Source organism: Nuphar pumila, chromosome 17 (assembly GCF_984573655.1).
Source record: "Nuphar pumila chromosome 17, dmNupPumi1.hap1.1, whole genome shotgun sequence".
In the NCBI taxonomy this organism is placed as follows: domain Eukaryota; kingdom Viridiplantae; phylum Streptophyta; class Magnoliopsida; order Nymphaeales; family Nymphaeaceae; genus Nuphar; species Nuphar pumila.
The window spans coordinates 35,488,316-35,505,445 of record NC_143265.1 but is presented as its reverse complement, the minus strand read 5'-3'; the positions used below and the strand labels follow the sequence as shown (position 1 = coordinate 35,505,445).

Below are 17,130 nucleotides of genomic sequence, written 5' to 3'. Positions count from 1 at the left end.
TGGCATTCATGAAGAGCTTTCATTTCTTCATTCATAGCTTCAGTCCAATGACGGGATTGAAGAACTTGATTAAAACAAGTGGGTTCATCCTGTTTTGTGAGTTGAGACATAAACAACTGGAAATCAAGGGAGAAGGTCTCATAACTCACCCATCGTTGAATAGGATGCTTAATGCGTGACGGCCTTTGAGCCGAATCATTGGCGATGCTTTCCTCCACATTCCTCGGCGCTGTATTTTTGTCCCGTCTAGTGTATATCTGTCCAGAGAAACGTTCTACTGGGGGGGGCTCAACTGGAGATAATTCACCATGCATTTGTGAGTCATTCAACTCCCTACTCAAGCCGAAGGAAGGACAATTTGTGTGACATGTTTCTCCTGCATTAGCAAAAAGATCTGCGCTCATCCATGGATCATATACTTCTAATTCTCGAGGTGGCAACACTGCAGAGTCATTGACCTGAAAATTTTGTTCATCAAAAACAACATTTCTGGAGGTCCTAATACGTTTTGTAGTAGGGTCATAGCATCGATAACCTTTGTATTCATCTGCATACCCAACAAATCTGCACTTGACAGCCCTGTCCTGAAACTTATTTCGCAGAGATGAATCAATATGTACATAACATACACAACCAAAAACACGCAGTTCATCGTAAGAGGGACGTTGCCCAAATAAAGTATAATAGGGAGATTTCCGATCCAAGAGTGCCATAGGAAGACGATTGATGATATGAACAGATGTGTGAAAAACTTCTGTCTAGAGACTAACGGGCACATTGCTATCATGTAACATGCTCATCGCGCTCTCGACAATATGCCTGTGTTTCCTCTTCGCAACCCCATTTTGTTGAGGAGTATTAGGGCAAGAAACCTGTCGGCTTATTCCTTTATCTCGAAGAAAGGCAATAAACTCGTTCGATGAATACTCTCCTCCATCATCACATTGTAAATGCACAATATCACAAGCAAACTTTGTTTTGACCATCGAATGGAATTCCCGAAATATTTGAAAAACTTCATGCTTGTGTTTTAAGAAATATATCCAAGTATAACGGGAATAAGAATCAATAAAGACAACATAGTAACGACTGCCAGAAAGAGAAGGAATAGGTGCGGGTCCCCAAACATCGGAACAAATAATCTCAAATGGCTTTGAAGCTCTTTTATTGATAATATGAAAACGAAGAACATGGCTTTTGCAGAGTTCGCATGAAGAACATTTATTATTATTATCAAAAAATGAACTTAAACTAGACTTTGGAAGGAGACCATCAGATACAAGATTTTCAACGAAACCTCGACTACAATGTCCCAAACGACTATGCCAAATATCTGACTTATTACAATGAGATGAATTAAAAACTTCCAATGAAGGAAAAAACAAAGACTCTGAAGGCGAAGACACTGAAGAATGCTTGGACGACTTCAACTGAAGGACTGGGACTGAGGGCGAAGACACTGGAGGAATCTCCTTGAAGACGTACATGTTTCCTTGTCGCTCCCCCTTAGCGAACGTCTCCTTCGTTCGTAGATCCTTAACATAAACAAAAGAGGGAGTAAATTCGACGAAAGAATTCATATCGTCAACAAGTTTAGCTACAAAAACAATGTTCTTTTTAATATTAGGAGCAAGAAGGACATTTGACAAATGAAGTGAGGACTTTGGCATAGGGATATGTGCATTGCCAGTATGACTAATGGAGTGATAAGTTCCATCTCCGGTAACTATACTACCTTTTTCAAAATAAGGCAATAAGTGAGATAACTTACCCGCATTACCCGTAACATGTGTGGCGGCACCTGAATCAACATACCATTCGCCTTGTTCATTTTGCTTGATCGTCATCTGTGACAATGCTGATAACAAAAGTTGTTGCACATCTGTGGATGGCACTTTTGTGTCCACAAAAGTAGTTGATTTATTTTCAATTTTGTTTAGTTTTCCTCTATTCTGTGGATTGAACCAACAATCAACTTTCACATGTCCTCTTTTGTTACATAAGAAACAAGTGAGCACTCTCCTCTGATTCCCTGTATTAAAAGCCCCTGAAATATTAGGTGTAGGTAAGATACCACGTCCTCCCTGCCCGAAACGTCCGCGGCCTCTGCCTCCTTGATACCCTCCATTCCCTCGTCCAAATCCTACAGAAGTGTCCATGGCCAAAACTGAATGAGGACGAGCTGACTCATTTCATTCTGCCCTTTGCTTCATAATCATCTCATGCTGGAGAAATTTCGCTTGGAGATCGTCAAAAGTGGGCAAGTGAGGAAGGCATGATAAAGCTATGGTAAACATGTCAAAATCAGGACCCAATCCATTGTGAAGTTGCTGAACTTTATCTTTATCTGCAATAGCACTTCCAACAACAGCCAATTGATCAGTAATACTCTTCAAGCGACCTATGTATTCCATGACGGTCATGGAGCCTTTCTTTAAACTTTGAAATTCATTTTTTAAGTACATAACTCAGGTTTCTGATATCTGAGAGTATGTCTGAGACAGCTTACTCCACAGATCTGCCGCAGTGCAATCATCTGAAAGAGTAACCAACACTTTTTGAGAGAGTGTTGACGTAATATAAGCAACCAAAGACTGATCTCGCTTCCTCCAAGCTGTATACTCTGGATTCTTAATGGAAATGGTAATTGTGTCACCCTTCTCATCCTTGGTTTCCTGCAAAATAAGCCGCGGTGGTATAGAAACTAAACTATCCAAATGTTCATCGAGATCCTGACTCCGTATAAAAGGAAGGATTTGCCTCTTCCAGGTCAAAAAATTAGAATGAGTAAGTTTTTCTGTAACGAGCTGACTCAAGAAATTGGCAGAGGGACCAGATGACGAAGAGAAATTCATAGCAGTGAAACAGTGAATAAGTTCTGTACTACCAAAGTGTTGCACAAAGAACACTGAAACATCAATAAAGGAAAGAAAACTTGTGGAATAAGAGAAAACTGGTTTGTAATAAAAAGGGAACTGCAGTCGGTTTGTGTTGAGTGCAGATGGAACCAACACAGGTCTGAAAGCCAGTCGTTGGTGTTGAAGAGAAGATGAAATCAACACAGACGATGGAATGAAGAGGATAAACTAATACCAATGAACAAGAATAATAAAAAATGAGTAACAGGAAAAAAAATGAGCACGCTGAAAGAAAAGAGAAGAAAAAGGTACCACCTTTCAGAATAGAGATGAGATTTCAGATTTCAGAAGAATGAAATTTGAGATAAAGAGAAACGGATCACGCTGAAGAATCACGCTGAAGACCTGTTTACGCTGGGAGTTGTTCACGCTGAAGAACTGTTTACGCTGGGAGTTGTTCACGCTGAAGAATCACGATCTGGGTTTGCTATTCACGCTGAAGAATCACAGTCGACGCTGAAGGACTGTTTACGCTGGGAGTTGTTCACGCTGGAGAATCACGATCTGGGGTTGCTGTTCAGAACTTCTTCACGCAATTAACCTTTGCTCTGATACCATATCAGATTTGATATCTGGTACAACCTTCACAGGAAACAGGGAGAGAGAGAGAGAGAGAGAGAGAGAGAGAGAGAGAGATGCAAAGGCTGGGGCATCATACAATGCTCGACCTCCAAAAACCCTAAACCTTATAATAGTAAAGAAGTATACATATTACAAGTATGCCATTAATGAGATCCTATTTAACATGTGTTTCATATAATATGTGTATGGATCTGGATCCAGATCCATACACATATGCAAACTGTATTCTAACAGAGACTACCAGATACATTTCCCCCCTTTTTTTTTCCTTCTTCTTCCCTTTTCTTTCTTTTTTTTTCTTTTCCTCTGCCCTCTCGCCCTCCACCCTCTTCTTATTTTTCCTTTTTTCTTTCTTTTTCCTTCTTCCCATTTCTTTTTTTCTTGTTTTTTTTATCCTCTTCCTTTTCTTCCTCCTTTGACCTCACACCTTCCACCCTCTTATTTTTCTTTTTTTTCCCTTCCTCCCCTTTTTCTTTTTCTTCCCCCCCCCCCCCCCCCCTTTCTTTTTTTTCACTTCTTCCCTTTTCTTTTTTTCCACTTTCTTTTTTCTTTCTTTCACCTTTTTTCTTCTTTGTCCTCTCACCCTTTTGCTCGGTTTTATATATATATATATATATATATATATATATATATATATATATAGAGAGAGAGAGAGAGAGAGAGAGAGAGAGAGAGTTCTGTAACAGTGGACGAGCAAATCGTCCACTGTTATCAGACACTTTTCTGCTGCTGATCGCACGTGGATCAGCGGCGATAATTTTTTTTTAAGTTAAAACGGGAATTAGTTGTGGTCGCAACCACCACTAATTCACGTTTTTCTGCCCAGCACATTAGCAGCGGTCATGACCCCCGCTAATAGGCTTAATTCAATGCTCGTAGCACGTTCAGCATTAAGACCGTCCACTGTTACAGTAGTCTTATATATATGTATATGTATATAGTATAAATTCTATACCATATATCTGCAAAACATATTATATAAGTGAAATCAGAATATATATAGTAAATGATAGGATGCTCCTGGAGCACTTACTCCCTTTTATTAGCCATTGGATCTTTTGCGATCCAATGGCTGTGATGCATGTAGAAACATGGCTGCTCCCACTTTAAATATGCATGCAGCTACCTTATATATATATATATATATATATATATATATATATATATATATATATATATATATATATATATATATATATATATATATATATATATATATATATATATATATATACGAAAATGTGTAGGTTTATGATCACTTTCGAACATGACCAGAATGAACTCGCGCAGAGCGTTCATTGCGCTCGTGCTGGACGGCCAGCACAAGTTTGCTTCAAATAACACCTTTAGCGGTGATTTTTGTTGCTGCTAAGTCTTTTTGCAGAAACAGCGCTGCTGAGCGTCCATTGCCCGCGCGATGGACGCTCAGCACAAGTTCGTTTTGGTCATGTTCGGAAGTGGTCATGCAGCACCTACGCACTACTCTTTGTATATATATAGTAATGATACTGGAGCACCTACTCCCTTTTATTAGCCGTTGGATCTTTTGAGATCCAACGGTTGTGATGCATGCAGAAATATGGCTGCTCCCACTTTAAATATGTATGCAGCTACCTTAAATGGTACCTGCATGCTTTTACCTTAAATGGCTCTCTCTCTCACAAATAGATGCATACGTGGATCTCTCTCTGTCAACCTTTCCCATGCAGCTACCTTAAATGATTCTCTCTCGCAAATAAATGCATATGTGAATCTTGGACATGGATGATGGCATGTGAGCACATGCATCCACGTCCAACGACTTCTATTGGTTTTCTAAAGAAAAAAATTCTGTTTCCAACAATCTCTCTCTCTCTCTCTCTCTCTCTCTATATATATATATATATATATATATATATATATATATATATATATATATATATATATATATATATCTGGAGGACTTCCCCCATCCGAATCAATCAGGGTGAGCAATGCTCTTGCATTATATTACCATTTCCATGTTTGTGCTATGAACATTGGGTGCATGGTTTCCAAAAGGTTATTGTGCTGTCATGGTTTCTCTTCATTTCATTACATGAAACCATGCAGCCATCTTGGCATGCTGCAAATATGAATGCTTTTATCATTAAGTCATATATAGCCATATTATCTTGATGTAATTGAAAGAAAGCAAAAACTAAATTATAATCTATAGTACTTTAATCTATGAGTGCCAAAATTCTATGAAAGCAAATAACAAAGCAAAGAAACAAGTAAATAAACTTGATCAATTATTCCCCCTTTTATAGCTATTCTAACACTTACATGTGGAATAAGAAATCCTAAAGACCCTTTAATTTAAAAACAATTCACAATTAGTGCCAAAATTCAAATAAAGTAAAAAAAAAACTTCAAACTGTAAATTGGATCCCAACGGATCTCATTGTTTGCAAGGTATCTTGCTCCTGATTTGCAACATGTGCTTGATGGTAGACACTAACTTCATTTTCAACTAGGTCATCTCCTCTTGATAGACCAGTTATCTATATGGTATGGCCTCAGTATACTTGATTTTTGTCATAGGTGGTGGATCGCAGCCAATTTCTCACAGTAACTTTTGAAACATTCATCTAATCAACAGACTCTACCTCGATTTGTTGCATCTTTTCTATAATGTGTTGGGCAGATCTGTTGACAGGCATTCAGTATGAATCTCCAGCTGCTCATTTCACTATTTTCATGCTGGACAGGGGATTGTTAGGTCTTAGTAAGTTATTATGTGGTGCAAATCCGGTACCGGATTTGCGGGGAGAGAGAGAGAGAGAGAGAGAGAGAGAGAGAGAGAGAGAGAGAGAGAGAGAGAGTGTTTTAGAAAACCAATAGAAGTTGTTGGACATGGATGCATGTGCTCACATGCCATCATCCATGTCGAAGATCCACTAATGCATCTAATTGTGAGAGAGAGAATATAATTTAAGGTAGCCACATGGAAAAGGACGAGAGAGAGAACCACATATGCATCTGTTTGTGAGAGAGAGAGAGCCATTTAAGGTAACTACTGAGAATTTCCAAAGCATACAGGTACCATTTAAGGTAGCTGCATGCATATTTAAAGTGGGAGCAGTCATATTTCTGCATGCATCACAGCCGTTGAATCTCAAAAGATTCTATGGATTAGGTGCTTCGGGAGCACTGTATCATTATATATATATATATATATATATATATATATATATATATATATAGGGTAATGATAGGGTGCTCCCAGCGTAGCTACTCCCACCTAATAGAAACTTTAGATTGTCAAATTTCTTAAACTTTTTTAGTTGATCAGGCCCTATAGATATGATCTATAAACATTATTTAGTAGAAAACAGGTTTTGGATCGTGTGATTATAGCATATATGTATGTTTTTTAAGACCTTTAAAAATCAACGACTCACAATGTATCAAAATTTCATGACTTAAAAAATATTACTTTTATGTCCAAAAAACATGATTCCTATCAAATAAACTATGTTGAGTACATCCATAAGGTTTAATTGATAAGATACAACCTACAATCATGATTTCTAGTATGTGGGAGTAGGTACTCCGGGAGAACCTAGCATTACTCATATATATATAAGGTAAATATTGTCTACTAATGAAGGTAAGGAACTAATGAGTAGAAATCACTTTTTTCTTCAATTTTCAATTTTTTGTAGATCAAATGGTACGGATGTGATGTACATGGTTTGTTTAGTAGGAAACTTGTTTTGAATCATGTGATTCTGACAAGTAATTAGGTTTTTAAAGGGGTAAAAAAATCAATAGCCTACAATGTGCCAAAATTTCATAACTCAAAGATCACATTTTTACATCAGAGAAGCATGATCCAAGGTTTGATCCTTAGCAAACAAACCTTGCTGAACACATCTATGTGGTTAGATTGGGTCGATACAACTTGCACCTATGATTTTTAGCTCATTAGTTTCTTGCCTTCATTAGTAGCAAATATTTTTCCACACACACACACACACACACACATATATATATATATATATATATATATATATATATATATATATTTTGTGTTTTCACAGGTATATAATCAGTGTTTTGAGTTATATTATATATGTTTTTCAGTATTATAATACGTTATATATAATCTGTTTCTCTGTATCTTTTCACATGTATGTAATATATGTTTATTTATATTATTTATTATATGTATTTTGCACAGATAAAATTAAAAATATAAACATGTTACATGCATCTGTAATATATATATATATATTATGGTTTATATATATATATATATATATATATATATATATAGATCACCGGCATTGTTGAAGGTAATTTTTGTTACGACAATGAAACCATACATGATACTTCAAGTACAAGGTTTTGATGATGAGCAAGTGAAATCAACTGCATTTCAGCTAAGGCAATAAAGATATTGAAGAATTCGATGAAGAATCTTTGAAGACTAGTGTGCAAATGTTAAATTCATTAAAAGTCTTAGATTCTTATAAGAGCCTTACTTAGAGTGCATATTTAGGTTGCATTTTACCTAAAAAGTCTTTAGAAAAACTTTTCTAAAAGAACCCCTCTTGAAAATCTTTTTAGAAAACTCTTTTCTTAAATTTTCGTGTTTATTAGTCGACCAATAGACTTACCAGTCGACTAATTCTTTTGCGCCATATTTTCTAAAAAGTCATTTTTGTCAAGTTAGTCGACCGAAGTTTTTATCAGTTGACTGGACAGAATATCTGTTTTCTGGAAAATTAGCAGCAGTCGACTAATGGTTTTATCAGTCGACTGAACAAAACATGTGTTTTCTGAAAAATTAGCAGCAGTCGACTGATGCTTTTATCAGTCGACCGGACAGAATGTATGTTTTTCAGAAAATTTTAGCAGCAGTCGACTGAAAGGTTTTTCAGTCTACTGATGATATTATCAGTCGACTAATTTTATCTCTAGTCGACTAAGTTTCAAAAGTTCAGATTTTCAAACGGCTCGATTAACAAATCAGTCGACCGACGATAACTTTCAGTTTACTAATAACTAACTATTAGTCGACTAACTACTGTTTCAGTCGACTAATTTTGCCGTTTTTCCTGAAACTTCAAAAAAGGCGTGTCTTTTCATTTTTCAAACGTTTTGATCGTTCAAAATGGACTGTTTTGACACCCTTTCATACCCTCAACGTATGAAAACTTTCAACTATAAATATGAGTGCATTTTACACTAAAAAACATTTTAATTCAATCAAATTGAAACAATTACTCTGCTTTTCACTCATATTCATTTTCTCACTCACGTGATATTTTCACTTCAGTTTTTTCACTCAAATTCCTTTGAGAGATAGCGAATTCGTGAGTAGAGTATTTCAACAACCTCAAAAGCCAATTGCATCTTATTTGCATTCAAAAGGACTCATAAGTTGTATTGTAAGTTACTTATTTTCTGTAAAAGGAAGGACTCCTTGGTTTAAATGATTTATTTGCTTTCAGTAGGAGTGTTACTGGAAGTGAGACCGGATTTTGTCTGTATGATCTTGTAGTTACACAAGGTTGATAGTGGAGATCTCAAGCGGGTTTTGCTTGGGGACTGGATGTAGGTCGGGAAAGACCGAACCAGGATAAAATCTTGTGTTCCTTTGTGTGATTGCTTTTCAAATTGCAAAATACGTTTATATTCCGCAGACAATTTTTAAAAGCACTATTCACCCCCCCTCTAGTGCTCGTTGCCTCGATCCTACTGCACTTTCAATTTCTCGGCGAGGGTATTTTTTGGAGAGATTTTCAAAAGTTGATAAATCTCGAGAGTTTAAAAAATTGAAAAATATAAATAACAACAAAAAAACTAAGAAAATAATAAGTTTTGCATTATTTTTCTTTCTAAAATATAAAGAAACATGTTTTAAAGGTTTTAAAATATAAAAGAAACAAAAAAATAGGAAATGCAAACTTAAAATAAAAAAAGATTTTTTTCCCAAAAATATCATAATATTATCATGATAATATTGCGATATTTTGTCTTCTAGTGATATTTTGAAAATATTGTGAGATATTATCTTCAATATCGGCTACCTTAAAATATCGGTATTTCTTGTGATATTTTCAAAATATCTCCGATATCGGTGACATTGATATTAACACACACAGTTACACACTATTTTATTCATAATTGTCTGTTTTTATGTGATAGTTTCTTCATTCATAATTGTGTTTTTTATAATATATTTGCTTCATTCATAATTGGCTGTTGTTTTATATTATATTTGCTCCATTCATAATTGTTTTGATTTTATGTTATATTGCTTCATTCATAATTGTCTATTTTTATGTTATATTTGCTTCATTCATAATTGTTTGTTTTTATGTCATATTTGCTTCATTCATAGTTGTTTGTTTTTATGTTATATTTACTTCATTCATAATTGTTTCTGTTTATGTTCAATATTACGCAATTATACAAAGTTTGCAATATGTTATATTGAAATACACACTTATACTTCATTCATGATCACAAGGTATTGATATTCCTTTTGTTTTTTTCTCACTCATAAAACTGCTGGGCTTCAGATGCTAATCATTGTAAATTTGATCCATATTGTTTGGAAAATGAATTCCTAGAAAAATGCTGTCAAAATTATTTTAATGGTGAGTTGTATAGACAGAAATTTATTTTATTGACGTAGTATCTGATTGAAGATCCTTGTAGCCACATCAACACTTCCACTTTTGCCTTTGTGGGAACAGTGTTGAGAGTGGTATACTCGTTACCCTGCTTGGTAGCATGTCTTGGCTAAGTCTGGGTTAAGAGCTACAGGGGACTGGGCAAGCATGATTTGGTGAGAGAGGAGCTTGACCCCTGTAGGTTGGTCACTTAAGTTGCTTCTGATGCACACTGATATGATGATAATAGTCCAGCGAGATAACTTGGTATTTGGAACCAGAAAATCATAGGCTGTTTCTCATCTGAGTTCTCACATTATGGGTTTTAACTTTTAATGTTGATGTTATTTAAATAAGGCTGAAGATGCTAGTATATTTGCTGTAAGTGCTGGAGTAGTGTACTGGTATTTATGATGCATCCAAGGGAGAGCATCCTTGGTCTGATTTCTCTTACATGATCTTTTCAGCTTGAGGTGATCGGTGAAGGAGGTCCTCCGGATGGCCATGATGATGATGATCATTGATTTGCACCCAAACAATTCATCTTTCTGAATAAGATTCGGCAAGATAAACAATCTGTTATGGTTAGAACGTCGCTGTTCTATTTCAAATGTAGTTTTCTTTTAAAAAATTTATTTATAATTCCCTTTGCATGCCGCAATTGCTCTGCACCATCTTTGGTGCGTTATTGATTTTTGGATTATGGTGGGTCTTGGATATATTTTAACTTTTCAGACGCACCAAAAATAATAGACACCTGCTGAGTTTTACTTAGTGCACACTCCCATCTCATGCAATGCTGCCATGAGCTTTAGGGAATTGGTTATGTTTCAAGTGTGTGTGTGTGTTTTCTGATTATTTCCATTTCTTGTATTTGTGCAACATCTAGACCATTTTTGCCAATTTGTCATGTCATTAAGTTTTAGTTCATTACTGGGTTTATTCCTTTCCAGTTCAAAAATAGGTAACCAAAAGTAATATATGCTTCAATTTTTAGATGTGTAACCAAAAGTGATATATACTTCAATTTTTAGATGTTCCCCGTATTATGAATTGTGGCCAGGAATTGAGAATTAAAAAGAATTTAGATAAAATTGAATTTTGCTCAGTGAAACATGTTCGTTTGAACGCAGCCTTTTGAACGATGTCAAGCATGCCTAAGATGAAGTGGATGACACCAACGGGGGGCTCCCCTTGTTTGGTAGGAGCTGTTAGTGCACGTCACCATGTGTTGGGACGTTGCAAGTTCAAAACACAATGGTATGTTGTGTAACTGGTGGGGTCTGCCTAACCCCAGCTTGCCTTTCAAAAAATAAAAGATGAAGTGGATTTTTATATGTTCGGTTGAAAGTGCTGTTGGTGACCATCTGAATCCTTGGACTAACAATGGCATGTGGTGAAGGAAGATGATGGAACAGTCCTTTGATGAGCATGATTGACCTTTCTGCTCATCATTTTATGCTCGTGCAGAATATCTAATTTACCTTGGGTTTACATTTTAAACCACAGTCACAAATATGGGCGCTGTTCTGGAATATCTTGATTTTATCGTAAAACTTTCAAAGGGTGATATTACATTAAAAAAGGTTAACGTTTTCAAAATATCTCTTATTTTGAAAATATCATGTTATTGTGGCATCAGTGCGATAAAAACACTCAGTGAAATTTATATAGTATTCATATTTTTATGCATATTATTTTCCTGTGATTTTCTCAAAAGATAGATTTTTCAAATGTGAGATATTTTGCTCAATGAGATTTATTAATATTAGTCAACCTGTCATCACTGGCGAGTGAACTGTTTACTGTAGTGGAATCAAGTTTGCAAAAATGCACTTTCTTCAACCCCTCGACACTGAGCCTTCTTCAACAGGTAAATGGATTGGATTTTTATCTGATTTCTGACTGAATCCTACTCTCTTTAGTTAGATTTGGTAAGTCAAAAACCATATCTGATGATAATGTGATGCTGATATGGTTTTGATTTTTGCTGCCGAATCTGGCAGATATGTGAATTTGATGGATATCTGAATCTGCTTACGGGTAAATATACCAGATTTGGTACGAGATTTTCACAATCTGAGTCTGAATCCGTTTAACCAATATCCCATCAATCGGATCTGGTATTGGCTACATTCAACCAGAATTAGAACCATTTGCACCCTACTTCAACCCCTAGCGTTGTTTATCTAGTTGAGTTAATCTTGTGCTTGCTCGATAGAGAGAATGCCTCATACTTCTAAAAGGTTCCTGCAATCCCTCCTTCATTCTTAAGGGATGTTTGGTGGATCTGCCATTGACCCTAGCTTCATCTCTCTCTCTCTCTCTCTCTCTAGCTAGCCTCCACACTTTTTTTGAGCTTTTTCTCCCTTTGTCTATTATCTAATTTTGAGAAACAAACAAATCATCGGATGATCAGCTCATAGAGCTTGGGCTCGGCTCATGATCTTGGCTCATATGAGCAGGCGAGCACAAGTATGGGTTCACTTTTCATTAACTTAGCTCGACATCCTCAGCTCAGCTTGTTTGTCTCGTTTACCAGCCTTGGGATGGGGACATTGACTCTTCTAGGCAGGGTTAGGAAATGGGAGAAAAAGTAATGGCAAATCCGGATCCCATTAGCTAATCACATGTTATCAGCTCCGTCAATCTGTTGGATTCATATTAGGTTTGAACTCATGTTCAGACACAAATCTGGATTCCGATTATTAATCAGATCCCGTTTGATTTACCGAATCTGGCTAACTTCCTATAACTTGCTCTTATGTCGATCATGGATCCATGACCTAACAGCATGTATCATCAAAGTGTCAACCCAACATCCCCATTGAGTGGAATAATCGTTTGATTCGTGGACGTAGGTAACGATTTTCACCGAACCACATTAAAGTCTGCGTATAGTGTGTTCTATTTTCATTTACTGCTCACTTGAAGAAAAAAATACCTGGTTTAAGGTATGGGAAGACACTTTCATCAAACACCACTTGTCTAGATGTGTACACGTGCCCGGTGGGAAGAAACATGCACCTTATACCTTATGTTGAGCATTATAACCCAAAAACACGGTAGAGTTTTGGGATCAAACTTGTTGTTGGCATAATCCCGAGTTACGAAAAACACCTACATCCAAACACTATGAATAATCTGGTTTATTACCAAACATGACCTCAAAGGGAGATTTCATCGTTAGATTAGGTGTGGGAAATCAATTTTATGAGCCACATGGCAGTAAAAAATGTTTCAACCCAGATTCAAACAGGAGTTTGGCCACGAAGCATCATAGTGAGCCCTAACTGTAAGATCTACAAATTTCTTGAAATTTTAATCAAAATAAAGAGAATTTTTGTGTGGCAAATTCTATTTATGAAAATATTAATCAATTAGGTGACTTAATATTTATCCTGGCTAATTAAGATTTATTAGCATTTGTTGAATTAAATATTAAGCATTAATTATTAAGAATATTTAATTAGTATTTATTTGATAATTAATCAACAATTAATTATAAACTATGCCTAATTAATATTAAGAAAATAATTACACTTGAATTATTCATTAAATTATGAATTTAAAATAAGAAGAAATCATTAAAGTATTAAAAAGGAATTGATATTCTTTTTAAAGTTTGGATCTTGCTTGTATTTGAACCGGATCTAATTGGGGTCAGATCCAACTAGAAGATCTAAAGTAGAAATTTTATAATTTAGAGTTTCTAAAAATAATATAAGAACCAATATGAAAATTTCATAATTTGGAGTTTCTAAAAGTAATATCAAGAAAAATTAAAACTTGCAAATAATATAATATATCAAAAAGGTAACTGAAAGTTAGAACTAGTTGGAATGAAACCAATTAGAACCCAACTAAGGGGGTGGGGGCAATTTTGGCTTAGTCTCTACATTCCGTACCTTGCTAAAAAACCGATCCTTGTTTACGAACCATATATTGTCTAACCAAATCAAATTCTCTCTCGATACGTTCCTCAAAAAATCCGATTCATGATGATTCTTCCCCTAACTAACGAAGAGATCTTGGTGGAATTGCTACACATGAAATTGAGCACAATTTTGCAAAGAAATATCCTACTTGTTTCTCGAGAAGAGATGGGAAACATGCTCAATATCATTTGATTGAATAGTTGCCTTAACTCCTTGTTGTTTGAAGAAACCCTCCACTTCAATTGGTCTTTTTTCACGAAAAGCAAACATGAGATAACAATTCAAGTTTTTCGCTAAGATTTTGAATAGCTATCCCTAATTCAAATTGATTATGTTTCGCTTCTTCCTCGAAGAAACACGATCAAACAATTCCCAACCATGGTCCTTACGGATCAGATCATCCATATAGGATAAAAAAAGAAACTCCAAATATTTGATATCTTTCTCTTTAAATGAAATCTCAATTCCAGTTTCATTAGATATCTTACAACTAGAATCCCTCTTTTTTCTGATTCAGTTCCTCCACCACCATGAACCCCAGTTAGATTTGGGCATGATACACTTTTTAGATATTGGGAGGACCCAAGTACTCTCTTTCGGATCCATGAAACAACTCTTAGAGATCTTTTTCCCTTTTGGAAGATACATGAGTGAAACAATCAACCTATTGATATTGGGAGACCAAAAAGATTCTTTCAATGTATCATTTCTGGGTCCAATGGAATTCATAGGTATAGGAAGAAGCCCCATCAAATAGCGATTTTTTCTTTCGACCATATTTCGATTGTTAATACGATATATAAGGACCACTACTACAAGCAGTACTACACCTTTGATCATGAAATATCGATTGCTTGTTGATAATGCATGAAATGCATTATAAATTAAGCATCATATGCATGTAATTATCCATATTTTCATAGTTAAAACCCATGTTTATGTTAGTCCAAGTGATATGGAGCTACATTTTAAATTTTATCCAATTCTTAGTTAAATTGGCAAAGTTATGAGTATTTTCGTGTAATGGAGCAAATCTAGTCGGTATCTAGATCCAGACCCATATAAAGCAAGAAACATTTTGGATTATGGATCAGATTGGATCATAATATCCCAATCTTTAGACCCATTACCGTTTTTTCTAAAAGGGGCACCCAATAATTTATGAGAATATTTGAGTGCTTCTGAAAATAATTTGTCATAAGAGTGTTTTTGAAATTATGAAAAGAAACAAACAAAAAGGGGGACACCCCTCTTGCTGAATTTTTGTCCAAGATTTTTTTTAGAGTTCTCCACTACAACAACCATCTCCATCTTCTCCTTCCTCCATTGCCGTTTCTTCACATCGAGGAGCTTTTCGGGTGTTGCGCCGCCAAGGAGTTTTTTGGGCGTCTTCCATCTTCTTCCTTTTCACATTCTTTTTGTGTCCATCATCTTTTTAACTCTCTGATTTTTGTTTGCAGCAGATCAGTAGCATTGAAGGATCTTCTTCTTCGCACCAAGGAGTTTTTTGGGTGTTGTCAAACCGAGGAGTTTTTCGGGCCTTCAAACGAGCCGAAGAGTTTTCCGGGCCCGTTCTTCCTTCCCATCTACCATCCTTCGAACCTCCGACTACCGGATCTCTTGTAAGAAGCAGCTGGCTGTACATACAATTACAGAAGTTGAGAATAAGATGTGGGAGACCTCAAACTTTGGACCGAGCATGGATCGTCCGGTATGATCCTCACTTCTTTGTCTTTTTATTTTTTTTTGTTATTTTGTGAAAATTGGCTAGACCATGTCTAGCCTGTTTTGATGTTTCAATGTGTTTTTGTTCTGATTTTTTTACAACAATTTGAAAAGCTTAAATCCAAGTTTTTAATACTCTAAGATCAAGTCTTGTAGTGGTTTTGAGTATATAAAATTCTGTTTTTACTTAGTTTTGCATTTTAGTTAAAAATCGAGTTTTGTTGTCTTATTTTTTTTTAGGAGTTGTCTTCTCCAAAGAGGATGACAACCATTGTTGAACATAGAGTAATCTACATTTTTAGTAAGTCTAATCAAGTTTAGTATTTTCTTAATCATGTATTTAATTCATTTATAGCATGATTCTTTATTAATTACTAATTAGTCAAATTAGCATAGTCATTCTTGTGTAGTCAAAGTAGCCATTCATGATTTTTTTATCATTCCATATTTTGTCCATGCATTAGTTATTTTAGATAGTATATAGGTTAGATTGTAGCTACTTTAGTTTATTATAATTTAAAATTTTTGAGTTTTATGAAGGGCATTATGGGAATTTCAAAGCAATATGCAATTTTGGCATTTTAGGTGGTTACCAATTTTCGTGGGATCAATTTTTGGAAAGTCTGGGTCTTCTTTGAAGACACCAGCCTAGAGGGATCTTTTCCTTATCCAATTAAATAAAGTGATTCAAAAATTGAATCACCTTACTTAATTTTGAATTTCTTGATTTGAGAAAGCGATCACCTCTAAATTAGAGGATTTTAGTCACAAATGTGTGGGCCCACTAGGGTTGACGTTTTTTACTTTGAAAGGTCAATTTTCTTCTAAGGTAAGATCCTACATGGGCCCCACCTAATTCTAAATTAGCCTAACCATTTATTCATTGCCTTTTTCTTAGCTAGAATACATTTATGATTAGACAGTTTTTTTTCATATCTCATCATTTGTTTAGGCAAGTTATCAATTAGGAATTATTAGTGCATAGTCTTTAGTTATTACATTCTTTCTTAATTACATTTTTTTTATCTTTTATTTTTAGTTAAATCTTAATTAGGTCCCACCTAGGGGACAACTTACATTAGTTAGTCTTTCCATTATTTTGATTAGATATTGACGTGTTTTAGTTTAGAGTTAGTTAACTTTTAACAAGGTAATTTCGTTAGTTTATTTTAATCTTAACTTTAGCATAATTCTTTCTTTGTTTGCTGTAGTTTAGCTTAGTTGTAGGTCTGTTATGTATGTTTATTGAATTTGCATAATGTCATTAGTGCATGAATTGATTTACTTTGGACTACTCTTGAATTGAATTTTAGAACA

General features: G+C 35.2%; 1 protein-coding gene across 1 annotated transcript in view; it reads left to right on the top strand.

Annotated features, from left to right (window-relative positions):
• LOC149811887 (cytochrome c oxidase subunit 5b-2, mitochondrial-like) overlaps positions 1–10,976 on the top strand; it is a 40,072-nt gene extending 29,096 nt beyond the window's left edge. The window contains exon 6 of the mRNA XM_089993719.1: positions 10,618–10,976. Coding sequence (XP_089849845.1) covers positions 10,618–10,674 — 57 coding nt within the window. The 3' untranslated portion in view covers positions 10,675–10,976. The remainder of the gene's footprint in view (positions 1–10,617) is intronic.
• The last annotated feature ends 6,154 nt before the right edge of the window (positions 10,977–17,130 follow it).